This window comes from Cinclus cinclus, chromosome 6, assembly GCF_963662255.1.
Source record: "Cinclus cinclus chromosome 6, bCinCin1.1, whole genome shotgun sequence".
Lineage (NCBI taxonomy): Eukaryota > Metazoa > Chordata > Aves > Passeriformes > Cinclidae > Cinclus > Cinclus cinclus.
Window position 1 is genome coordinate 30,062,308 of NC_085051.1, and position 25,124 is coordinate 30,087,431.

At 43.8% G+C, this 25,124-nt stretch overlaps 3 protein-coding genes across 7 annotated transcripts in view; 1 reads left to right on the top strand and 2 right to left on the bottom strand.

Annotated features, from left to right (window-relative positions):
* Positions 1-33: 33 nt before the first annotated feature.
* Positions 34-10,827, bottom strand: VTI1B (vesicle transport through interaction with t-SNAREs 1B). Its single transcript, XM_062495100.1, has 6 exons — positions 10,698-10,827; positions 6,195-6,253; positions 4,852-5,043; positions 3,360-3,533; positions 1,335-1,396; positions 34-405 (listed from the first exon to the last, which is right to left on the bottom strand). The coding sequence occupies exons 1-6, from the start codon at positions 10,810-10,812 to the stop codon at positions 312-314; spliced, it is 696 nt and encodes a 231-aa protein (XP_062351084.1). The 5' UTR covers positions 10,813-10,827; the 3' UTR covers positions 34-311.
* Positions 10,828-11,205: 378 nt separating this feature from the next.
* LOC134045847 (retinol dehydrogenase 12-like) lies at positions 11,206-19,917 on the top strand. 3 transcript variants are annotated; one of them, XM_062495930.1, is made up of 7 exons: positions 11,206-11,238; positions 12,215-12,333; positions 13,102-13,257; positions 13,538-13,642; positions 14,117-14,326; positions 16,143-16,332; positions 18,221-19,917. In XM_062495930.1, the coding sequence occupies exons 1-7, from the start codon at positions 11,207-11,209 to the stop codon at positions 18,321-18,323; spliced, it is 915 nt and encodes a 304-aa protein (XP_062351914.1). In that variant the 5' UTR covers position 11,206; the 3' UTR covers positions 18,324-19,917. The 3 variants fall into 3 exon arrangements, with proteins under 3 accessions (XP_062351914.1, XP_062351913.1, XP_062351915.1); XM_062495929.1 differs by lacking the exon at positions 11,206-11,238 and adding an exon at positions 11,442-11,558; XM_062495931.1 differs by lacking the exons at positions 11,206-11,238; positions 14,117-14,326 and adding an exon at positions 11,442-11,558.
* A 590-nt stretch (positions 19,918-20,507) lies between these two features.
* The window catches only part of ZFYVE26 (zinc finger FYVE-type containing 26), a 47,554-nt gene continuing 42,937 nt past the window's right edge, over positions 20,508-25,124 (bottom strand). For all 3 annotated transcript variants that reach the window (XM_062495926.1, XM_062495928.1, XM_062495925.1), the window contains exons 39-41: positions 24,762-24,944; positions 23,917-23,961; positions 20,508-22,867 (exon numbers count right to left, since the gene is read on the bottom strand). In XM_062495926.1, coding sequence (XP_062351910.1) covers positions 22,658-22,867; positions 23,917-23,961; positions 24,762-24,944 — 438 coding nt within the window. In that variant the 3' untranslated portion in view covers positions 20,508-22,657. The remainder of the gene's footprint in view (positions 22,868-23,916; positions 23,962-24,761; positions 24,945-25,124) is intronic.

Here is a 25,124-nt window from a genome sequence, read left to right on the forward strand (position 1 = left end):
TTAACTTCTCAATTTTTAAATAAACTAGCTTTTCCATTGATCAGTGGCTACTTTATTACATACCAAGATTTATTCATTTAGTTAAGTATATACAAAATGAGACAATAAAATATTTATTACCTTCTTATTAATCTTACCAGTAGTTCAAGCCTGTTTCTTTTTACTCCCATTCTCTGTCTTTCAAGTGTCAGTACAGTTTCAGTTGAATGTGCTGTCTCATGACTCAGTTCAACCCCCAGACAGTCAAAGGGAGCAGACAGCCCATCCTGTTCCTCATCAGTGGAAAAGCTCATCTTGGTCGTGAAGGTTCATCACTTGCGAAAGAATTTGTAGTAGACCACGCCTCCTAGGATGGCCAGTTCCAGGATGATGATAATTGACAGTAACAACTTATTCGTGGTTACTCTAGAGTTAAAAAATAAAAATGCAAGGGTTTGGGGTTTTTTTTTCACCTTGTTTAAGAAAGCAGACTCTAGATCCAGATCACCATCTCACCTTCCCTGTTTCAGCAAAACCACACTGTGCTTTTCAAAAAGCTCTTAACAAGCAGAAAGGGCTAAACTCGATAGTTTACTATTCATGTTTCCCTGGAAATACTCTTTAAATCTATTTCAGCAGTAGCAGTGTTCTTCTTCTCCCGAAGTCGTGTGCTAAAACACTCATTGTGGTGCTTCTACTTGAACTATGTTGTTGGAAAACAACTAAAATCTCAAAATAATACTTTTACTACTGAAAACTACACAGTTATCACAACTTCCTTTAGCAATGGGCATAAAGGAAAGGTTGTGAAGAGATAAGTATCTACTGAGACTACCATCTATGAACTGGGTTTTTAAGGCTAATTAAACAATATAGCTAAACTGCTGCCAAAGTTTTAGCCATCAAAATAGTACATGTGTACCAGCTCAGACTGTCTCATGGGCCAGCTTAGGACTAACTGCTCTAAGGCATTGGTGTGGGCTAAACAGATTTGTCTGTGTCATCAGGCATCTACCTCGCCCAATGCTGCTGTGATTTATGGCACAGCTTTTCCCAGCCTGAATGAGTGGCATCTGGAGGCATCATGGCAATTCAATGTAACTTGCTTCTGACCACAGTTTAGATGGTTAAAGACCCCACATCATTCTGACCAAACAGCACGCATTCAGTGCTGTTCAAAAGCCTCCATTAAGCAAGCACCAGAGAGGAAAACAGACAAATTAGCATCTGCATATGGGTACACATTCTGTTTACACATTCCCTAAAAGCTCCATGCAATCTCAGCTGATATTCTTTTATCCCCCTAAATCCAGCAGGTACCAGTGTTCCGTGCTGCTGTCAGTCACACCACTCACCTCCGGGACATCGCGCGTAGAATCTTGCGACTCTTGCTCAAGTTCTCACTTGTATTCACCAACTGAAGAGACACAGAAGTTACATGTCAGTTAAACAAGCACACATCAACTCTGGAAAGATGTACGTGAGAGCAGCAGCTGGTGTTGAAATGCTGCAGTGAAGTACAGGTCCAAGGATGACCGTATACTCTCAAAATTGAGCTACAACATTGTTTTGTACCCACAATCCCAGCTAGAAGCATTACCTCTTTTCTAAGGAAAAAATAAGACTTTTGTGTATACTTTCCCTTAGATACATACAAACATATGCAATTTGAGACCACTTTCTGTCTCTTTAATTAATACACAAATATCAGAAAGCTGGTATCAGCTTCTTTCATCACTTCACTTCATTGTTCTAGTTAACACCAGAAGAAAGTGATATTGATGCGTTCACCCCCCTGAATATCGAACTGTTTGAAACGCTGCTCAAGTTTTATCAATGAAAGAACTGTGTTGCACTGACAGGTCTAAGTGACCCAGTGCGTACACACTCTGAGCTGTTAATGGATAATCCATTTCAGCTTTATATTGCCCAGAAATGAACTGCCCAGCATACCCAGTCAGCTATTAAGAAGCATGTAATGAAGTGAGGTTACGAACAACGAAAAAAAGCTGCTGCTTCACAGACATGATTCATGATGCATGGCGACTGGTTTCCAGGCAAGATTTCACTATTCCACTTCCAAACATTCTAGGAAAGTGAAGGATAAGCTAGGTCACTTATATCACAGACACCTGCCAGCACAATTCCTCTGCAGTTTAACACATTGCCCTCAACTGCAAAACCACTTCTATGTTTCTTTCCACTGAGAAGAAACTGGACAAAGCTGGGAAGAAAACAATGGAGTCCATTCTGAACTTAGTAGATTTCTAATCCTCACAACAAAAGAACAAGTAAGAAGAAAGTCTGCTTCCAATTGGAATGTGTGATTCACACAATTCCACAGTTCATTGCCTAAGAGGCTCACAGCAGAAGTCACAGACACAGTTTAGTGATAAACACAGCAGTGATGAGTTAACAGTTGGACTCAATGATCTTTGAGGCCTTTTCCAACCTAATCAATTCTATGCTTCTATGAATGGTCTGTTGAGGGACTGTGACGCCTGAAGGACTGTAATATTTTTTATTAGCTAAAGGAACTATAGAAACTACAGAAACTATAACTACAAATCTTAAGATCAATTTCCTTTCTTGCTTTCTAACCCAAATTTTGGAACAGGACAAATCAAATTCTGACTGAAATTACAGAACTACTTAAATTAAAAAGCTACAGGCTTTGTTGCAATGCATAGAGAGAACTCCCAAGAGCAGGAATTGTTTTGGCTGAGTAGGCTTATTTGCCAAACTCAGTGTCCTCTGAAGTCACTCAACAAAAAGCTTTACATTTGGGATCCCTTGCACACACAGAAAATCCCATCAAGTTTGTTAGTTCAAAAATCAAATTGTCAGTTTTGCATATGTGCATAAACAAAACAGTTGACTAGTTTTTGAAGCTTTCACAGCAGAATCAGAGCTTCAGAACCAAGGATGAGGAACAGGCATCTCGTCTGACAACATTTTCTCCCTCCCTGCAAATATTGGAAAGCTAGTAATTAAGTAATTACTCTTCTACTAAATTTATTTTCATTACATAAACTTGATAACTGCTTCCAAAATCTTAACTTTTACTAGCGATCTAGTCACAAGGCAACTCCTTAACAATTTTCTAATCTGTAACTTTTCCCGTAATGCTATTTTTTCTAGCAGATCTATAGGTGTAATCCCCCATCTTGCACAGACACAGCAGCAGACGTTTGACCACCATGCTTTGGACCCTTCTACAGCAATCATTTTTCTTTTACGAGAACAAATAGAAACGCTGCAGCCTGAATTTAGTCTGTAGAAATATCCAGTCAGAAGGACCTTGAGAGTAATTACTGGCATACAGCTCCCACTGAAGTAACATCAGATTATTTCAAAGCAATGCCCAGTTTCCTGCTTACCCTGCTCTTGGTGCGTTCCAGCTGCTCCCGCTGCTCCCCGAGTTCCTCGATGATATCCGTGCCAATCTGATCGGTTTCAGCAGCGATTCGGTGCGAGCGCTCGATGCTCTCACTGGCTCTGTTCAGACTGTCTGTGCCCTGGAGAAGCAGCACCCTCTGTGACTGCAGGTTAGTCTGAAAAATAATGGATGCGTAACTACAAGCACACAAGTATTAGGCTTCTGACATTAAAATACTCCATAGGCCATCCATTTGCTTCAGCTGTACACACTTCTTATATTAACTGATACAGCCCAGCTAATTTTGGCCAAGCCTTGTTCACCTTGTAAGATTAAGACCAAATCTGGTTAAATCTCAATAAAGGATACAGCACTGAAGAGTTAAAACAGTTCCAAAAACCTTTGTCTTTGTAACAATTTACTTTTCCATCAAATAACATTTACATGAAAATTGTACCCTTCTTTTCCAGATGCTAACAGTTTACTTCCATTCACATCTAAAGTCAGCCTTATTTGCAACTTCACAGTTGGTTGCCAAGGGAATCTTGAAGAGTTTACAGTCAAAATGACTAGGAACAAACAGTACTAACAGATGGACTGCTAAGTAATACAGATCCTCTTTTCATGCCAGTAGCCTGGGCTACAGGATAAGGAACTTTGCTGACCTTGGGGTCAGAAGGTAGCTCAAAATAAACTGTTTTCTTAAGCTTCAGAAAGTCTAATCAATCACTCTGCTCTCAGGTTTAAGAGGAATCAGTCAAGAAGAACCAAATGCAAAAATTTCCTAAGCTGCAGCAGAAGGAAATACTAAGCAAAGAACTTCCCTCAAATCGTCCTCATCTAAGGCCGAAAAATAAAAAGCCCACCTCCATGAACTTTCTGTAGAAATGACAGCACTTTGAAGACAGTAAGGAGATTCAGTCTCACTAGTTCAGATATCTCTAAGCTTATATGGTAAACAAGAAATTTTACTTTTTGCACTGTAGCAGGAAAACAATAGCAAAAAAAGTGCTAGAGGAAAAATCCTTATATTTTCTTGACATTATTTACACTAAGATCACTTAAAAGATAATTCTACCAGAGAACCTATATAACGCATGATTCACACTTTGCTTAGTTTTGGATATTATAACTAGGTGAGTTAACCTTTTTTTTTCATTAAGTAGCATCACTTCTGTGTTTTCCCTTCTGTAGGGGAATGATTAAATGAAGAGTTTCAGTACAGAATGTTGTGCAAATTACTAACTGCATGGCTTTCAAGGACTTCCATTGTGATTACATTTCTATCTTTGTTTTAGAACAGAGAAGCTCTCCTCTGAGTTCCAGGTGCTCTTTCTCCTCCCTGAGATATTCATGTTACATGTAGAGAGATATACAGGGAGTTATAAAAGCACAGAGGTGATTTACAGTAGAAACACTGTAAACAATGCATCTGTGATACTGCTTTTGCACAACCACAGCAAAGTTAAATAAAATTTACATCAAATCCTCACACTCTGTTCATTTTCTGTGGCGAAGATTCCGTATTTTATATCGCCTTGGTTTCCACGGCCCAATCCCAAATCTGTGCTTCTCATCTCTCTCTGGAACATGGACAGGTCTCTTCTGTATGCTCGGATTTTGCTCATCATTTGGTTGCGGAAAGGCACAGGAGCGTATTTCAGTTCTTCCTCCATTTCCCGCAGCTTTAACAAAAGAAAGCATGTTTATTCTTTAAAGCACCAAATCTATTCTTAGCAGCAGCCATACTCAAAACTCAGCTCCAGACGAAGGGATTCACATGTTTGTGTTGGACTGGCTGAGAGGGATACACCAAATCTCACACCCCATCTAGAACTGACCATGCTACCCAATGCTGTTGAGCCCATGTGCATTTTCAGATACACAATGTCTCAATAAAAAAAAGAAATACCAAGCTGGAATGCTTTTGTTCTTTTCCCTGAAACATCACTCTAAAAAAATCACTCTTCAAAATTTGCAATTCTCACTTTCTTATAGTTTAAGCATTTATAGCATTTATTGGTATCAGGTTTCTATCACATCTGTGCAACAGAGACAGAATCACAAGATGGTTTGGGTTGGAAGAAACCTTAAAGACCACCTTGTTCCAACACCCCTGCCATGGGCAAGGACACCTTCCATTAGATCAGGCTGCTCAGAGATCCATCTAACCTGTCCTTGAACACTTCCAGGCATGGGGCATCAAGAGTTTCCCAGCAAAACTGTTCCAGTGTCTCACCAACCTCACAGTTAAATTTCTTCCTAATGACCAATCTAACTCTACCCTCTGTCAGTTTAAAGTCATTAGCCCTTGTCCATCACTACCTGCCCTTGTTCAAAGTCCCTCTCCTGCTCTCTTGTAGCTCCCTTTAGGTACTGATAGGTTGCAATAAGGTCAGCCCAGAGGCTTCTCTTCTACAGGCTGAGCAATCCCAATTGTCTCAGTCTTTTCTCATATGAGAGCTGCTCCATCCCTCTAATCTTCATGGCCCCCTTCTGGACTCATTCCAAGAGGTCCATGTCCTTCCTGTGCAATTTTAATTGCACCTCCACCACTCTACTTTCTTCAACAAAGTGAAGGCAGTATCAAACTGAGCTCTCAAAATCCCCTCAAAACACACGTAAGGATATTTGTCTATATTTATGTACGTATCTAAGTATGCACAACAGTCTTAACAAACACACATACCTAGCAGGATCAATCATCAAACAGTAAAAAAAATCAAACTCATGCCTGCCAGAATAGGACCCATAAAAAAAGTAACATTTGTGAGTACTGTCCTTTTTAAGGCAGCAATCTTTCAACCATCAGGAAGGCCAGAAGCCTCACACTCACCGTCTCGTTGGCTTCACGCTGCTTCTCATCAAATTCTCGAACCAGTTTTTTCTTTTCCTCTGGGAAAGTAAAAGCAGTATGTAAGATAAACTATTGAGAAATGACAACAGAACTCCAGTTCAACCCACTAAAAACAAGGAAGCTGCCACAGACAGCTGGCTGCAGAATACCAGGTCAAAATTTATTTCAAATGGGAACAGTTTGTTCTTACAACAACTTTTCAGAAGGCAGTGGGGTAAGAGAGCAGAAATCTGTCTTCCAAATGCTGAACACTGCCTCTGGTAGACAAGTAAGTCTTTTTTCAAATATTTTTCTGACCTACTGTTCTTCAGTGTACTCTGACAGAACTGCATGTTGAAAAAAAGTGTGAAAGAACAGCAAATAAGACACATTGGTAAACAGCTCATAAAAAATACTTCTTTTTCTGCAAGCACTTGCAAACACTTCAGATTACTGAAGGCTGAAACTGTAATTTGGATTTGAACAGAACATCAGGTCAATCTACATTTTCCAGTGAGTCCTGAAGGTCCTGGCAGATCTAGCACTGCATTCCCATGGTCATAAAGTGCCTAAGTACACAGGATAAGCATTCCAGAGTTCTCTGAGATAAAAGATGCCACCAAGGTATCACCTGGGGTTCACAGACTAAAGCCCAAATGCTTCCTTCTTCTGGAATGACATGAGTTGTTTCAATCAGCCAACAACGCTACCCATTTTAGCCGTTTGAGACAGTCATTTACTCAGATATACCTAGGGCTTTGACGACCAAAGAATGTGTTTCACTGCTGTTACTCTATTTTTAAACAAAACCTTAAGGCATGTATTTTTCATGTGTCAAAGAAACATCATATCTCTCTAACATCCACCATTGATAAAAGTCTAAGTCTGAAACCTTCCTTATATCAACTGAGCAAAAACACACGTTCTGTAATCTTGCACAAAAGCACTGAAAATGAACACCAGAGGACTGTTGTAGAGTACTGCAAACAAAATCAAATTCTATCAGAAATCAAATAACTATGCACTTAGCTTTAATTCACCTCTCTCAAAAGAGTACTACTCAGTCCTAAACAAAATTCAAGGCAGCAGAAAATGTAGACTGGTAAAACCCCTGCAATTTGATTAAAGCCAAAATTACATACAGCATTACAAAAACATCGTCACAGTATAAAAACTCACTTGAAAATGCCTTTTGGTAAGCACAGTCCTCTGCAGAAGAAGTAGCTTTTATAGCACTGAGATCTCAACTGAAGATAGGAAAAAAATTTGAAGTGCTCAGAACATTGGTATATAGCTCCTCTCACATACACAACACTCCTAAGCTGCAGGCTTTCCTTCTCAGCTCAAATTCAGATTAAGCCCAGAATCTGAACTGTAGAGAACTTACAACAGAACTAAAACCCATCATCTAAAGAAGTAGCTGTGGTCTCACATAGCACACAGAAGTATTATGGACTAAGCTACATTATGACTGTTAATATATTACACACACATCAGCTGGTGTCAGGAAATGCAATTTCACATCCCAATTTATTCAGGAGGAAATGCTGACTTAGGAGGTTCCTAAATACACTCTCCTCAACTTCCTCCATTATTTGCCACCATATACGTTTGTGCTGATGCCATTGTTTGTGTAGCTGGGTTAAAAGTTAAATCATGGACTTGAACTGTGGAAAAACAGCCTTTGGAAGTCAGCAATTTGTTTCAAACAGGTCATTTCACTAATCTGATTCAAGTAGTGCTCTCTTAAACCCACTGCTGTCTCAAAGTCATGGAAACCCATCGCACACTTGGGAAACCAGCATTTCCTGGCTTTGTTTCTCCTATGCAGACTAAGAAGATGCTGCACTTTTAAGTTTGCAACCAAAGAAATGCCAGCTTCCAAAAGGCATAGAATCACGGAATGGTTTAGGCAAGCCAAGCAGCAATAGCTTGAGACCTTTTTGTCTACAGGCCAACAAGAAATCCAGCAACGTGGCTTGAAAATGTTCTACTGGATCTGGTCGGTATCCAGAGATGCCAAAATACACTCCAAGATTCACCTGGCATCACTCTGCACTGAACCACAACTCAAAGCACACAGACAGAACTTCTAAAATGCAGCAGCAGTGCCTGTGCCACAGCAGCACTACCCACATGCTCATCAATGTTTAACTGATTTGTTTCCATACAGTTAGAAAGAGATTCAGTTGGAAAGTACAGCTAACTGAATTAATGCAGAGGAAAATACACAATTCTAAACTTACCAGGCTGTTTCTCTTTCTTACAGATTTGGAAGGGGAAAAAGAGTGTTTATAGAATTAGGAATTTGTCATCTTGTTTATATAGAGTGGAACAGCATTTCCAAACCTCCGCCCCTCAAAGATATCCCATGGACTACAGATTCTGTGCTGCTTCTTGAGCATGTGAATTGTCTTAAAGAGTATTCCAAAGTCTCTTTTATCACCTCCTGAATATTTTGAGATGAGACAACTTGGAAAATAAAGATATACTCCCCTCCTCATAAGTACAAGAAACAAACAAAGAACATTAGGAGAGTAGAATGACTCTTACCAGATAGACCAATTTTTAAATTTGTATCTCTTAGAAACACTTTCAAAAAATAGTGCCAGGACTTTTGCAGGAAAAAAAAAAAAGAAGATAGAATAGCTGTATTAAAATTCTTTAGAATGTCTGAAAATTCAACTTGCAATTATTTGCAATCTACTGAAAAAAATCCCAGATATGCAAAAATGGTTGCCTGTAAATACTCCATTTAAGCCCATGGCTCAGAATTCATTGTTCATGACTGCCACAGTGTCAGAGACCTGACAAAATTTAATGCCACCAATAAAATGATCATGCTAATTTCTATGGGAAAATAAGGATTCCTAACAGAAAGCTTTTTTAAGCTTTTTATCCTTTTTGACCACTAGTGAAATTAAGTCAGGTTTGCAAATTGTCATTTGGGGGTTTCAACACCCTTCTTGTACCAAACTTTCTAGAATTGCTGATGACAAGAACTGTGACCCTGAATTTAACTCATTATTAAACAGAAAGCCAGTAAGAAACAGGACATTAAGCGTTTCATGCTCTGTGTTATCTAGCACAGACTGGTACATTCTGAACAAATTGTTTTTATGATTTTACACAAAACTGATTAACTGTGGGAGAACGAACACTACAGCAAAACATGGCTGACAGCCCCTGCCCATAAGTGGGGCACAAAACCTGAGCTGAGCTGCAGCAGCTCATGACAGCCGTAGATTACACTTCTCACAAGAAGAGTTTAACAACAGGCAATCAATGACACTGACAAAATTCTCCTTGTCACATTGCTTCCCTTTCTGGTTCTCAGAACACTGCCAGTTATCAAGGACTAAATAAGAAGAACAGAACCTTACAGAGGAGAGTTCTGTCCGAGCATCTTAACCACTGGTGTGGTATAAAGAATATCCTTAAAGCCAGGCTGTGCTTCTAGTACAACTTAGTGTGGCTAGAATGGTAGGTCTTCTGTGTTCTGTGAGTACTCAGTGCACAAACCGGACTTTTCAAACAGACATTAAAAATGCAAACATTATCCAACAAATCTACACATGCTTCTGGGCAGTTCTGACAATAAAAACTGCTTCTATTTCTGCCAATAAGGTTTTAAATGCAAATCCAACCCAACATATGTAAATTTTAAAAGGGGGGGGGGGGAGCCCCAAACCCCAAAAGCACGACAGTTCTTACAGAATCACAGAATCAATTAGGCTGGAAAAGACCTCTGCAGTCATCCAGTGCAACCTGACCTAACTTGTCAATTTGACCATGGCACTGCGTGCCGCATCCTTAAACACCTCCATGGAGGATGACTCCACCACCTCCCTGGGCAGCTCATTCCAGTGTCTAATCACCCTCTCTATGAAGAAATTCTTCCTGATGTCCAACTTTAACCTCCCTGTTGCAGCTTAAGCCTGTGTTCTCTTTTCCTGTCGCTGGTTCCTGGGCGAAGAGGCCGACCCCAGGTGGCTGCAGGCTCCTTTCAGGTGGTTGTGGAAAGTGAGACGGTCACCCCCGAGCCTCCTGTTCTCCGGGCTAAACTCCAGTTCAAATAGAAACAGCATGAAATAGCACCTAAATAACAACTCTCCTCAGAGACTGATGCTGTCAACCTAGCACGGCAGTTCTCGCCTACGGAGTTGAAATTGGCCAGAGCAGAGGAGTTCCAGGGGAGTGAAGCCATACACCTGCAAAGCCACCAGGACATGGCAGCAGCTGAAAACAACGTAGGGCAGAGCCACCCGCCTCCCCCCAGCAGGCTCCTAATAGACGCGACGTCCCGAATCCCTACAGCTACAAACCCCTCAACAAAGTCTTGAGGAGACACTGCCTTCCAGCTGCTCAAACACGCCTGTCTAATGAGAAGCACCCGAACAGTCCGGCCACGGTCCCGCAGCCGCCGGGGCAGCTCCGGCCGGAGGGACCGCGGCCCCGCCCTGCTCCTACCCGGGGGACGTCCACTCTCCCTCCCCGCCTCACCGGCCGCGCTGCCCCGCAGCCGCTCGGGGACGCCCCGCAGGTCTCCGTGCAGCCCGCGGAAGATCTCGTGCAGCCGCTCCAGGTGCTCCGAGGACGCGGACCCGCGGCCCGCCATGGCCCCACAGCCCCGCGGTCCCGGCCCAGCCCCGCCCGGCGCTTCCGCCGCCGGGGCCGCCTCGCGCACTGCCTGCTGGGAGCTGTAGTCCCGGGGAGGCAGCCGTGCCCGCCCCGCGTGGGGGCGCTCGCTCGCCGCCGCCATGGAGGCCCTCGGGCCGGCCGCGCCGGCGCTGCCCCAGGGCTCCCCCGTACCGGCGGGACCCGACCCTGCTCTGCTCCCAGGCCTCGGCGCCTGCCCACGTGTATGTCGTTGCATGCCCCTTGCCAGGGTTAATGGCATGAACCTCGGCGTGGGGTTGTAAAATTGTGCTTCAAACGCCACTGCCGACAGCCGGCGCTGCGCTGTCTCTGCAGACGTTTCTCGGCTCCTTAATTGAGGAGTGCATTTCAGAATGTTTCGAGGGACCCAGGCCGAAGTCATGCGGTGCGTGGGGGAAAAAGCAGCGGGCTGGTGGCGTGAAGCCGTCCGGCCATTCGCTGCCCGCAGGCTCCGCCGGCGAGGGCGCGGCTCGGTAGTGGCGGTGCGCTTGTAGGGTTGTGGGCGAGGCCGACGTGGAGAGGTGGCGGCCGCGGGGCGGGGCCTGTGCGGGCGGAGACGGATCCAGAGAAGCGGGGCGGAGCGGGGAGTCGTGCGCCGGCGGTGCGCGGGGAGCTGGCGGCTGCGATGCTCAACTCCTGGGAAGCCGCGCTGGGCGCCGCCGTCTCCGTCCCCGTCCTTCTCTTCGTGGCAGCGCCCTACATCAGGTGCGTCCGTCTTAGCGAGCGCAGCCCCTGCCCTTCGCGTACGTTCAGCCTCGCAGAGCGCCGCCCGTTGGGGCGCGGAGCCGGCGCCCTTCGCGTCTCAGCGCGCGCGCGTGTGTGTGGCGGGAGTGCGAACAGCGGGCATCCCGTTCTGCAGCCCGCGCTGGGGCCGGGAGTTATTCAGGCCTCCCCAGCTCCAGCGCCTCGGTGACACTGCCGAGCTGCCGGGGCTCGCTCAGCCCTGGCACCGCCCGGCGCATTTCCCGGGCTCTGTCCCGGCGCCGGGGAGCTCGCGGAGGAGCGGCAGGGGGCGTGGCCCGCGTTCTCCTCAGGGCGCGGCGGTGCAGCCCATTGGCCAAAAGGCTCCGGGGCGCGCGGCCGCAGCCAATAGGAGCTGTGGCTCCACTTGACGCACGGACGGGGCGGGAACCGAGGGCGGGGCCGCGCTCGGGAAAGCGCGGGGGATTGGGGGCGCGTTCTCGGTGTCCCGGTCGCGACACGGTGGCGACCAGCCGCTTCGGGATGGCGCCCGTGACTCCCTGTGGCTCAGGGCGCAGCGGTGAGCCCGAGTGGCCGTGCGAACCCCCAGGTTCTGGGCGCTTAGTCCCGGCCTGAGCCCCCTAAGGGGGCAGAGGTGACTGGTGGCTCCCCTGTTGCAGGCGGTATGTCGCTGGAGGACAGTGTAAGTCGACAGCAAGGCTGGAAGGGAAGGTGGTGATAATCACAGGAGCCAACACAGGCATCGGGAAAGAGACCGCCAGAGACCTTGCGCAAAGAGGCAAGTGCAGTCTCGTCAGCAGACATCCCTGTGCAGCTGGAGTGGCTGTGCCTTGTGTCACTAGTCCCTTTTCTGGACCTAAGGAAGACGTGTTGTAGCTGAAGTCATCTGGATTCTAGAGTTATTGCAGACCAGCCCAAGCTGTTCTTTCAAAGGCTGTAACCACTGAGGTGCAAGTTCCCAGTTCCTCGACTGTTTTAATTGCTTGGACTCCAGAAATGTACCTTGGGGACATGGAAATTCTTTCCACTGCAAAGAATTCGAGAGGACTGGGGAAGTTCCTGGATTTTGCTTGTAGGAAGCTGGGAAATGTCTTAGGTCCACCACTGTGTGCTTTAGTTATTAATGTTTCAAGCTAATTTGAAGTAAATGTTAATTTGGCTAACTGGTAAGAAGATTAAACTACTGTTCACAATCCATTTAGAAATTGCTCTGGCTGGAATCCATCACCTTTATGTGCTCCTGGCTTGGTGTTCTCATTATAGAAGCAGATGCAACCCTATCATACCAGTGTTGTATGCACTCCTAACTTGGGAGAACCTGGAGAGGCACTTAAGATGTTCATTTGCCTGGTCTGAAAGTATAGCTCCCAATTGAGTGAGAAAGGCTTTGTCCCTTCCAGCCACCCCTGACTGATGCTAGTTCCTTAAAGAAACAATATGTTATTTGTAATTGCTGTGCATGGTCAGCGTGCTCGTTGTAGCCTTGATCACCCAGTGTGTTCCAGTGATCTCAGTTTCTTGTTGTTCCCCCCTCCCCTTCTTGCAGGTGCGAGAGTAATTATTGCCTGCAGAGACATAGCAAAGGCAGAAGCTGCAGCCAGTGAAATCCGAGCTGAGACAGGGAACCAGCAAGTCATTGTGAAAAAGCTGGACTTGGCTGATACAAAGTCTATCCGGGAGTTTGCTGAGAAATTTCTAGCAGGTACAGTCTCTAGATTCTTCTTTTTAGTGAGAATATTTTACCAAGGACTGCTGTCTGCTCTTCTAACCATTGTCAAATCCATGCCTTGCTTGTCTCTCTACCTCTTGGGTGCTGTGGTTCACAGCAGAGGCTGGTCAGAAGCCATGAAATAGTTTGTGGTAGGAGATGTATCCTTTTTTTAAAGTGATATGGCTGCAAGTCAGACAGCAAGGGGTGACTTGTGCTACCTTCGTGTTTGCATTCTGTTTCCTTGTTTAAGGATGTCTGTTGTTTCTTACAGAGGAGAAGGAACTCCATATTCTCATTAATAATGCTGGGGTAATGTTATGCCCTTACTCCAAGACTGCTGATGGCTTTGAGATGCATCTGGGAGTCAATCATCTTGGTAAGGCCAGTGGAATGAATCATGTTTGCACTCAATATGGAATCATAGAATCGTCAAGTAGTTTGAGTTGGAATTGCCATTAAAGATTATCTTCTCCTAACATCAACATCTGTTGCAAAATGCCAAAGGCAAATCCTGCTTTCACATTTTCTCTTCCTCATTCTTCCATCTACAGGAAGGATGGAAGGCCAGAGTCAGAGTTGTGGAGCTGCAAGGCAGTATATTTGCATGTTGTGAGTCCAGTTTAAGTATCTGTATGTGTTACCTGGGACATCTGAAATGCACAACAGCTCCAGCTTTTTGAAGATGAGGAGCAGAACCTGCAAGGCCCCAGAAAAGTGTAGATGCTAATTCAGGGGAATTCAACAGATTTTTTTTTTCCTGGGCTTGAAATGAGGGCAGCAGTAAGATACCACATATAAGCAAGCACAGGAACCCTTCCTAGAGGGATGACACCTCTCATCTCCCCCCTAGGTCATTTTCTCTTGACTTTCCTGTTGCTGGAGCGTCTGAAGCAGTGTGCCCCAGCCCGTATCGTGAATGTGTCCTCACTGGCTCATCACGGAGGCAGAATCCGCTTCCATGATCTCCACGGTGAGAAATGCTACAATCGTGGCCTCGCCTACTGTCACAGCAAATTGGCGAACGTGCTCTTCACCCGGGAGCTGGCCAGGCGGCTGCAAGGCAAGTTCCAGAGGCAAGCGGGGTGTTCAGCCACTTGGCTTTCTGAGCACCATGGGTGGGGAGCGTGGATTGAAGAAAGGGTTGCAAACTGTCAATGCAGAAATTGAATGGTTTGAGGCAAATGTCACTGAGAGCTCTTTGCAGGAAGAAAATGCCTCCCATCTGTGGAACCGGGACATTTGCAACACAGATTGTCTTTACAACAGGGTAGAGGAGTTTTGTAGCTTGGCACAGTTGAATGGATCTCATTTTTCTTTGATGCTCATCAAAAACTAGCTGCATCCACACACAGTTGTGGTATGTGGGTGGAAGCTGAAAACAGAGCTACAACTGCAGTCTCCAACAGAAAAGCTAATGCACACTCAGCTGCCTTAAAAGTTGGTGGCTGATACAACAAGCAGAAGATTAGACAGTACCTTGTAAGCCACAACATCTGTCACAGTTGTGTCATTCAGTCCTGTTCATAAACTTAAGTAGTATTTATTTACTATAACAGAAGCAGTGTCTTCCCCAGGAAATTACTATTAGAGTAAGTCAAAAGAGGCAGGTGTTCTCAAAAGCCTGATGGAAACTGCTGCTGGTTTAGCAATCAGGCCTTCTAGCACTTTGTTTTGTAGAAGGCGCATAATGACTCCTGTATTTAGAAGGGAGCAGGGCATGCTCCAGTGCCATGGATGAGTGATTTAAACTGCTTCAAGAATCACCATCAAAGGTATTAGCAAAAGTGTTTTTAACCTGATGTCATGAAAGCATGACTTAACAAAGTTCGATGGCAAGGTTCACTCTATTACTTATGTGGAAGAGACATACAAAGGAAAACTGATTTAGAATTGAGTTAGAATGATTCACACAGGACTGGAAACACACTCTGTAAGGAAGATCCTCCTGTTGAATCATGAGGCACAAATGAAGCCCCAGGCATTTTAAACTTAGGGAGCCTAGGTTAAGCTAGGTCCAGTTTTAGTGCCAGACCTGGAAAATTTATATGTAATAGAATTATCTATATGAAGTTTATAGTAATTATTTTTGAGTAGCTACATGGACTAGTAATGTTTCCTCAGAATTAATTCAGCAGTCATTTAGCAAGGATTTATTGCAAGCAAAAGGCCTCTCTGCCTTGGTTAAGGAAGGCTCTCTTAATCTCTGGTAAGAAATCTCAAACCTTAAGGGACATCCCTGCTCCAGAGGACAGTTACCTGCTGTGCAGTCTAGTTGCAGATTGAGCTGTGGTCCACTTGGGCTCATCCAAAGGTTTGCTGTTGGTAAAAGGTCTCTGCCTTGAGGAGCAACCTTGAGAGGTGAGCCAGCTCAAGGGAAGATCGTCACCCTGCAGTCATATTGCCTAGCAGGGAGAGCTCAGGGAAGGCTCACTTAGGCTGTAATATTTATGGAATGGAGTGGTTGGCTTGTATTCAACTTGCATAAACTCCACTACCTTATTTGTTCCTGGGTAAAAGAGTATTGGAAAAGCCATGTGCTACTTGTATGAACTGCCTGATGGGTGTTCCAAGTTCACGTGAGCCGATACTGGCCTCTGTAGGTTTCCTAGAGGAGTTTTGGGCCATTTACAGCTCAGACCCTTACCTTTTTTGGAGCCTGTATTAAACTACTGCTGATTTGGCTAAGAGGTCAAGTGTATACATCACATCCAGCATGCAATAATTACAGAGGACTTCACTTACTCTCTGTATCCAAGTCTGGACTCCTCCTTTAAGTTATAGAATATCTACAGGTAGAATCAAGGAGTATATTACTCTTCTTTTAAAGACACTTTGATCCATGCAGACTTGTCCTGGACTACTTTATTTTGCCATAGGCACTAAAGTCACAGCAAATGCTCTCCATCCCGGTTCCGTGTACTCTGAACTGGTCAGGCACTCGTTTGTAATGACTTGGCTGTGGAAGATATTCTCCTTCTTCTTGAAGACGCCTTGTGAGGGAGCTCAGACCAGTATCTACTGTGCAGTAGCTGAGGAGCTGGACTCTGTGACAGGACAGTATTTCAGGTGGGTGAAAGCTGATGAAGTGATACTATGTGGAAGGCAATTTCATTGGCTGGGGAATATGGGACTTAGTGTCATTCTTAATTAAGAAGGAACCAGGTAAGAGGTTGGCTGATAAGACTGAGGGTGACAAATACTAGAGCATTACCCCTTCTAGGTCTGTTGCAATCATGTCAGAAGAAACACCTGACCTGTGCAACACTTCATACAACAGCATGTGCTTTAGTGCAAGAAATACTAATGTACTTGAAGTGCAAGAATGGCTGTCACATGCTTAGAGCTCTAATGCTGACCTGCCTAACACTTGGGAAAATCACTTTTCAGTAGAACTGTGTAGTTAATGAGGTCACTTCAGTCAGTCCTGGGAAAACCACTTCAGTTCCATTTGTAGTTTTACCCCACTGGAGCAGAAAGGCCTGTGCTCTCTGGGAGCTGGGAGAGCTGATGGAGCTGCAGAGACAGGAGGTGAGATTTTCAGGTCTGGCATGTGACCTAATAACTTCATCCTGCAGTGTGATAGACCTGCCAGCTGGGAGGGACTCTTGCTGGGCTGCTTGTCACGCAGTCATGGAAATGGTCTTATTTAGTTCCCATTACAAAACCTGTTCTTTTCTTTGACTTACTCCAGGACCCTACATTCTTCTCCTTTTCCCATCACCAGAACCACAGCCCAGAGCAATTTCAAGTTGTTATCATCCTATATTTGAAGACTGCCATTTGAACAGATTCCCACAGATACGTCTGCCAGCTTCCCATTGCTTGTAGAACAATCCTGGTTTTTGAGACTAAATACGAAAATTTGTCTTCTTTTTTCCCCTCACATGGATGCCATTGGAGCCACTGTACCTTTGCAGAGCTTTCTTCTTGTGATTTGTGACCAGATTAGTCTCTGTAATGACATTGCCTGATTTTCATTTGGGAGTTTGCACATCTTAATCAGACTTGAATATATAAATAGACATCTTAAGCCTTCCCTGGGTGACTGTCTGTCTTGGGATAAAAATGTAGCATTAATGTCCGGAAGTACAGAGAACTGGTGGAATTTAAACTCATTAAAAAAATGGAGTTTCGGGCATGGTGGGAAATGAGAAGCTTCAGCACTAATTCACTATTTACATTGGACTAGCCTAGAAGCCTTTTCACTTTGCAGGCCACAGACTATAAAACACAAGTGCAGATGTTAAGGAAAGAATTTACATGCCACAGTGAGACAGGTGGGAGTCCACCAGTCAGTTCAGGAATATTAAAAACTGCATCTATAAACGCTGAGCCGAATTGAAATCTTACAAGATGCCATTTCCTCTGTGCTCCTAAACTCCCAAGTTATTGCAGCATTACAGTTGAGAACACAGGACCTCTTTTCCAGAGTGAGTGCTTTCTGATTGGAGGAGCTGAGAAGAAAGGAGCCACAGTTCAGACAATAATGGAAAAGGGGGTAACCATACATGGTTATTACAGAGTTATTATTCTTAGGCATACAGTGGGATAAATAATTTAGAATGAAGGGCTGTTCGAGTGACTTTTTTGCAGTGTTTGTTAGGAAATGTGCTCCTGAAGCAACTTGGCTAGTTTATATCCCTTTTTAGTGGTATTAATGAGAATGCACACTAGTAAGGTTTCTTAAGAGTTGAGACAACAGATAGATTTCTTTCCAGTTAGATAGGGAAGAATCTCTCCCAGTGGCACCAAGAACTGGCAAGCAAGTCTAGCTCTTTCTTGTGGGGGTTTAGCACCAACCCTTGCTCCTTTGTTGGATAACCTCCCACCATTCTTGAACTGGTCTTGAATCAAACTGAGAGAGCAACTCCCTAATCTTAACACAGACATTTCAGTGTACTAATGTAGATGGAGATTTTAGACTTGAAGAATAAAAAGAATGTTTTTCTTACAGTGATTGCCAGCCAGCATACGTATCTCCACGTGGTCGGGATGATGAGATAGCAAAGAAGCTCTGGAGTGTGAGCTGTGAGCTCCTTGGCATCCAGTGGGACTGAGCAGCACCAAGAGTGTCCCTGGCTGGGCCCACCAATGCTTCTCCAGGGAACAGCACTGCTGAGAGGCCTCAAGAGTAGAATGCTAATACTTCAGCTGCTCTAAGGATGGCTCTGTGGGCACAACACAATTTGAATTTCTGGAATATTACACTTAAGGATTGAGAGTTTAAGCAGTCAGTCCTTCTTCCTAGCTGGAGAATTAGAGCACTGATGCAGGAAGCAACCTGCTTGTAATCTCACACAGCAGCTCGAGGCTATGGTTCTCTGGCTTTAGAATAGAAAGGGAGGTTGCAATCTTAGGTTTAGATTGTGAAGTAACAAGGAATTACTTTAAATAAAGTTTGGTTGATTTTTTTCCTAACAGCAATAAAAAAGGTAGGACTCTGAACTTATGATGAGATTCCACTCCTTTTAGTTCCTACCCTTTGACCTAGTGTAGCAAAAATAATTTAGTTAGATTTTATGGCAAGTTATGCAATATAAATACTCTCAAGCACACAGAAACAGGTCCTGGCGTTTTTCTGCCAAGCATTAGGTGAACTTTTTACATGGAATCACTTTCTCTGCATGCTCTGTAAGAAGCTGGACCCTAGCCACTAAGGTATTTTGGCCCTAAATACCCACTGATTGCATTAAATAAACTGAGGGTTGACAAATCTGAGAACTCAGATTTTGGTGCAGGTGGGCTCCAATTGTGCACAGGCAATTTATTTAAAAAATCAACATCTCTTGTGAAGCATTAAACAAAGATGGTGTAACAGTTGTCACAGTAAACCCCCAGCTGCACTTTACTTTACAACCTAGAAAATAGAGCAGAATGAATAAGGAACATCTCAACCACGTTAAAAAACATTAAACAACTTCAGCTGAAACTTTAGCTTTAAATGACACCAAACTCCCTAGAGACTATCCTGGTATTATGGTCAAGCTGGCTCTAAGACAGGAAGGTAGGACTTGCACAGAAATCCTTGCATTTGTCTGCCCAGCAGTTATTGGTTGCCAAGGCTGCCAGCCTGCCCTTGCAGGACCACACAGCTTGCACTTTTCACGAAGCAGCTGGCTCAGGTCATGTAGCACTGCTCCCTTGGAACTCCAGTGCTATGTGAGTGCAAATTGCTGGAGTGTGATCCATAATCAGAGATTATTTCTGAAAGAGTTAAGCAGTCAGAAACCAAGTGCCACAGCTCATACGATTATCTTCTGCTTCTGAAAAAAAGCCTGGAAGTTTTTGGACTTGTGTATGAGCACTGTGACCAACTGCCAGTTTTGGAAAATAAATGCTAATTTTAATTCTTCCTGTCTGGATGCTCTCTCTGCAGATCAGTCCTCTGCTACCTCTGAGCAATACTAAATAAAGCCATTTTCCTTTTACAATAGGACTACGTATCTTCTTTCAGAAATGCTGAATCAGTTTACTTGGTGTTGCTGTTACCTACACCTGCCTCAGTAAGGTAGAGAATTCAGTCCAGGTAACATTTTAAAAAGTCCCTTTGTGTTTCTCCCCGTCACTCTACTTTTTTTTTTTTTTTCCCCCCCTCTCCCTCTTTATGCTTCATCTCAATTAGGAAGCTAAATCCACAACTAGAATGTAGCAGTAGAAAGTTACCTACCACTGGAGCCTTGGCTTGCTTCCTCTGTCATTCTCTGATCTTAAAAATGGCTTCAGGAGTAAGAGAAATAATTTTTTTTAAAAGCAGAAAAGTATCTCTGGTGTGAAATATTTTTTGCCCTTGCAGGTCAGTGCTCTTCTCAAAGAAGTCTGATTGTAGATTTAACGCACGACATACTAAATAAACATTTCCACAGATGTACATCCACTCTCTTTGACCTTGAGCAAGTAATTTATACCTCTCAGCTGATCTGTAAAAAATGAGGAAACTAAAGCTCATTTAACTGTCTCAAAGGGAGGCTTGCAACGGAGTTAGATTAATTTGCAAAGCTTCCTAAAGAGGATTACTGAGTACATGCATGAGGCTGAACTACCTAGGCTACCTAGCTGCTAAGGGGACTTCCAAAGATGTGACATTCCAGTCAATCTAAATATTGAGGATACTCAGTAACAGATAAATCTAGCATGATAGAACAATTATCCCCCTTCTAATACTGTGCTAACCATAACCAAAAGCAAAATGCAGACCTAGAAAGAGAGCCCTAGCTCTGCTGATACAAAAAATAAACTGAAAATACATTAACAGTCATAATACTTTATTTTTTGTTTTAATTGTAAACAAACCTTGGTCAGTAACAGAGAAGTTCTTTTAAACTGGCAGTATTCAATCCCTTTTTCCTGCTCAAAAATTCAAAGCCCCTTGATAATTGCACTATTTATGACACAAGGTAATTAATCAGGGTCAAAATTCCAGTTCTGCTGGTACAAGAAAGATCCCTACGATTCCATGTTAAGAACATCAAATCACAATAAACACTATATATAAAGTGCATCAGGTACAGTGCAAAGAGGTCAGGAAGAAAGGCAGGCATGGAACTGATGGGTCTGCACGGCAAACTCCACTCTCAGTGCTCTCTGCAGCTGAAGGACCATGAGCAGAACAGCAATGCAGATCTGGACACCTACACACATTAAAATCTCCTCCCCAAATCAGAGATTTAAAAATGACTGAAGCCATAGGTAGTGTCACATTTTAGGATTAGCCTGATGGAAAGCTAGGTCAGTCTGGCCAAAGAAACAACAGCTTTCATTAGTACTGCTCACTAATGAGATAATGCAAATCTGTGGTCAGGGGATTCTGAAATCTCTATGTGGTCATTTCTGCTCTAGTGAGCAGAGCAGAGCAGCTCCAAAGAGAGGTGTTTGTGTCAGCTCTTGAAACCCTGAAGAAGATGGGCCAAATCCTTTCCAACACCATGGAAGTCTGTTCTTTCATTACAGTGAGCTTGGGGATAGTGCAAAACTCTTACCTGACAGTCTCAATTATTTTGTGTTCTAAAACTATTTACAATTACATTATACTTCAGAAAACCTGTTGGTTTTTTGATGTAAACAACTTTTCAATGAGAAAGTGAATTAGTTTTTCTACTTCTTGTGCTGAAATACCTGTAAACAGCAAACACAAACTCTTGTGGAACTCCATGTTTTTTTTTTTTTGAAGGTCCTACTACCGTCTAACACATTTCTGCCAGTTTCTCACGTCCCAGTACTAGTTGCAGAGAAGCAACTACATTTTTTTCAGCATCCCTGAATATAGACATTACCCAAAGATTGCTGCTTTTTTTTCCTAAAACTGACTAACCTAACACTTCCAGAGCAAAACCCGTCAATACAGGGCAGGTCCAGTTTGATATTCTATTGTATTTGACAGGGACAAATTATCCTGGTAATAAATAAATACATCCCTATGTGACAGGGATACAGACCACCTGTTTAATTTTGCCACAGCTTGCTCTATCCTTATTCTTTGCTATACCTGATGAAAAACTGTGGAAGTTTACTGTCAACTATTCAGTCACAAAGCTGCATCACAATGATTTATTGGGTATTACCACAGTCAAGAAAGAGGCACATGATGTTTTCAGCTATTTTAAAGGCTTATTTTCCCTTTGTACTCCCCTTACAGGATATGCCCTTTATAACTTAATTAATCTAGCTGACACTAGCCCAAGTACCACATCTGTGGCACACATCACACAGTGTGACTGGTAAGTACAAATCTGCCATAAAGAATCAGATCTTACCTTTTCAAACAAACTGAAAAAAAAACCCCTGGGTACATTGTGCTGGGGCGGGGGGGGGTGGGGGTGGGATAGAAAAGAAGTAGCAATGATTTGTCTAGAGGCTAAAAAAAATTTAAGTTTTAGTCTTTGTAATAGAAGAACTCTCCAATCCTGAAAACTGTACAGGAAACATCACAAAAATTTTATACTCTGGGCTACACTGAATTGATAAAATTTTTCTGTCCTCTCTACATATGTTTTCTGGATTAAAAATAAAACATGTACTCTTAAATTCAGTGCTTTTCAAAAAATATCAACCCCCCCCCAAAAAAAATTAAAAAAGCAACAAAATCCAAAAACTAAAGCAGAAACAAAAGCGCTCTCTTCCATACATCTAAATCCTTGCTTGTTCAGTTTGAAACTGACCCCCTCCCCTCATCAAAAAGAGAGCCCAAAAACACCCTGAGGTAGTGAGTGTCAAAATAGAAGACTGGCACTTGTAATTAAGTTCCCTTCCTTCCACCAGAGGCACGTTAGCAGCATCCATTCGCCACCGACATCAGTCGACAGAGTTCCATTTTACCTAGAGGCTGCTGAGCCAGGCACCTTTGAGCCTTCTTGAAGCCTTCTCCTTCAGCATGACGGCGAGTGTCAGTCACACGTTACTTCCTAGTGCCCTGGGGAAGCCGATTTCTCACCTTGGGCTGGTGCACCGCGAGCCACTGGGCACAGATGGCCTTGACGACGTCGTCGCCGCTGCTCTCGGCCAGCTGCCGCACGCGCTGGACGAGCTGCACGGCGCGCGCCTTCTCCTGCCGCACCGACACCAGGTAGGCAGAGCGCAGCTTGCTGCACATCATGTACGCCTGGATCTGAGGAACGACAGGCACTCGGAGCTCGGCCGGAAAACCGGAGCAAACTAACAGGACAAGCTAAAGCAAGGACTCACGGGAGTCCAGTTCAGAAACGTGTCGTAAGAGGTAGTAGCACCACATTACCAAAGGCAGCATGGCATGAAGCAGATCGCAGTGGAAAAGATGGGCAAACACGATTCCTGATACTAATTTCACAGTTGTACAGTAAAGGACTATCTACAAGACACAAACTTAATAAAATACACCTATCTTGTGTATTTATTACAGTATCCTCATAGCAAAGAGTCTTTCATTTTCTTCCAGTGCTGGCTCTAGAACTCCCATCTTTCAGTGACAGATCTTACAAAAAAGCAGAATTAAAAGCCCATTTCTCAATCTGCCTACAGCAGTGAGTTTGTCATTCAGAGCAGTCAGAGGACTGTCACAAATCTTTATATTTTATTCCCAGCTATGCCACTCAAGACCTACAACAATCCCCAAATGCTGAGTCACAGCCACTTCTATAAACAGGCATCTACAGTACTCCAGTGGCTTGGCTGACTGGTATGAAAGCCAACAAAGAAATAACATAGTTTAGGCTTCATTTCCTCTAAGAGAAAACGTCTATCAGAAGCTGGGGAAGTTTTATCATTTAACTCTCGATCACCACAGAAATAGTATAATCCCAAAAAAGTAAGCTGTAGTGGTCATCATTAGCTGTCTGCAGTTACTAGAAACTTAAGTGCACCTATGTGAAAAGTTGAATAACAAACCTGCCAATGTGGCTTTCTGAATACTTTTCCTGACACTCTAACAATTGCCCAGCCCTCACTCTGAGTGCTCTCAGGCTACTAATAGGGATAGTCCCAATTGGTACCTGTATGTCACAGCTTTACAAAAACACCATAGCCTTGAAAAATTCACTGTGATTTCTACACTCTAGGAAGTAGCCTTCAAAAATCTTATTTGCATGAGGATGAGAAAGAAGACAGTGAAGAAGAGCATGCAAGCTGCAGACCAAGACCAGGCTGTTTAGCTCTTGCTGCTAACAAGCAACTTTTACTTACCTTGTTTTCATCACTGTCCATATCCTGAATCAGATTATCGAGATCCTGTACCCAAAAAAGGGAAAAGGCGTTCACATTTAAAGTAGTAACAGTCTTCAAAACTTCATCCCATCAGGGATCAAACCCCTGTGGACAGGCAGGGCTACTGAGGCAGCTTAGACTGTCCCTACTGCAAGAGCTGCAGATGTAGAAAATACAAAAAAATACGAATTCCAAATCTTCCCTTTATGCACAGCTTTTCCTGCCTGTCATCTCTGGGGGATATCCCTAGAGAATGCTATGAATCTCTCATGGACATGGCTTGTGTTGTGTGAAATGAATTTGTAGGTTTCCTGCACCCCAGGAGTAACCCCATGGCCCACCCTGACCCAAAGAGTGGACTGCATCCCCTAATCTAATAGAACTAGCAGAGTGCATCTCCTTCGTTCACTGGGATTGAAAAAACACTGTGATAGGCAAAGGGAATTACAAAATTGGTTCCTATGGAGGCAGGAGGTTTCTGCCTCCACACATCCTCTGTTGTTAGCCAGGGAAGCCTCACTGAAGGGAACACCTCCTGCTGCAATCAGCAGCACTTGACAGGATTTTGTGAAGCAAATGTTCTGTCCCCCACGATGGATATCCATTTGGGAAGTGAAGGGTAGCAGTGTGCTATAGCTACTTATGGTTTCCTCTCAGAGTATCTCCCACCTCTTGCACTCCCACCTTAAAGTTGTGCCCATAGTAAGGAGCCAGAACACCGAAAGGACTCACTAAGAAAGCAGTACAGGCACCAGACTTCCCTGCAGGCTGTATTGTCTATATCCTTTTTACTTCAAAAGGGATGCAATGCAGGATAGAATTACCTCAGCAGGAATGTTTTTGAACTCATTTAGACAGTTTAGGATAATGTTATCCCCATCATTTTTTGCTGCCACTCCAGACTCATTGACACACTTCAGGAGCTGTTGGATCTCGCTGTACTTCTGCTGCTTCACCAGCTGCTTGGCCACTTTACTGTACACTTCTGTAGCATCCAGCTGGAAGTCCTAGAGGTAGTTGGAACATCAGAGCAACATGCTGAATGTTCTCAGCAGGTTTTCTCAGAGGGAGTCTACACAACTGAGACAGCTTCTCCTGAAGACAAAATACCACACCACGCTCCAAAAAGTCAAAGATGTTTTGGGAGCCTCTGGTTTTCTGCTCACCACTGCTCAGGGCTGACTTAA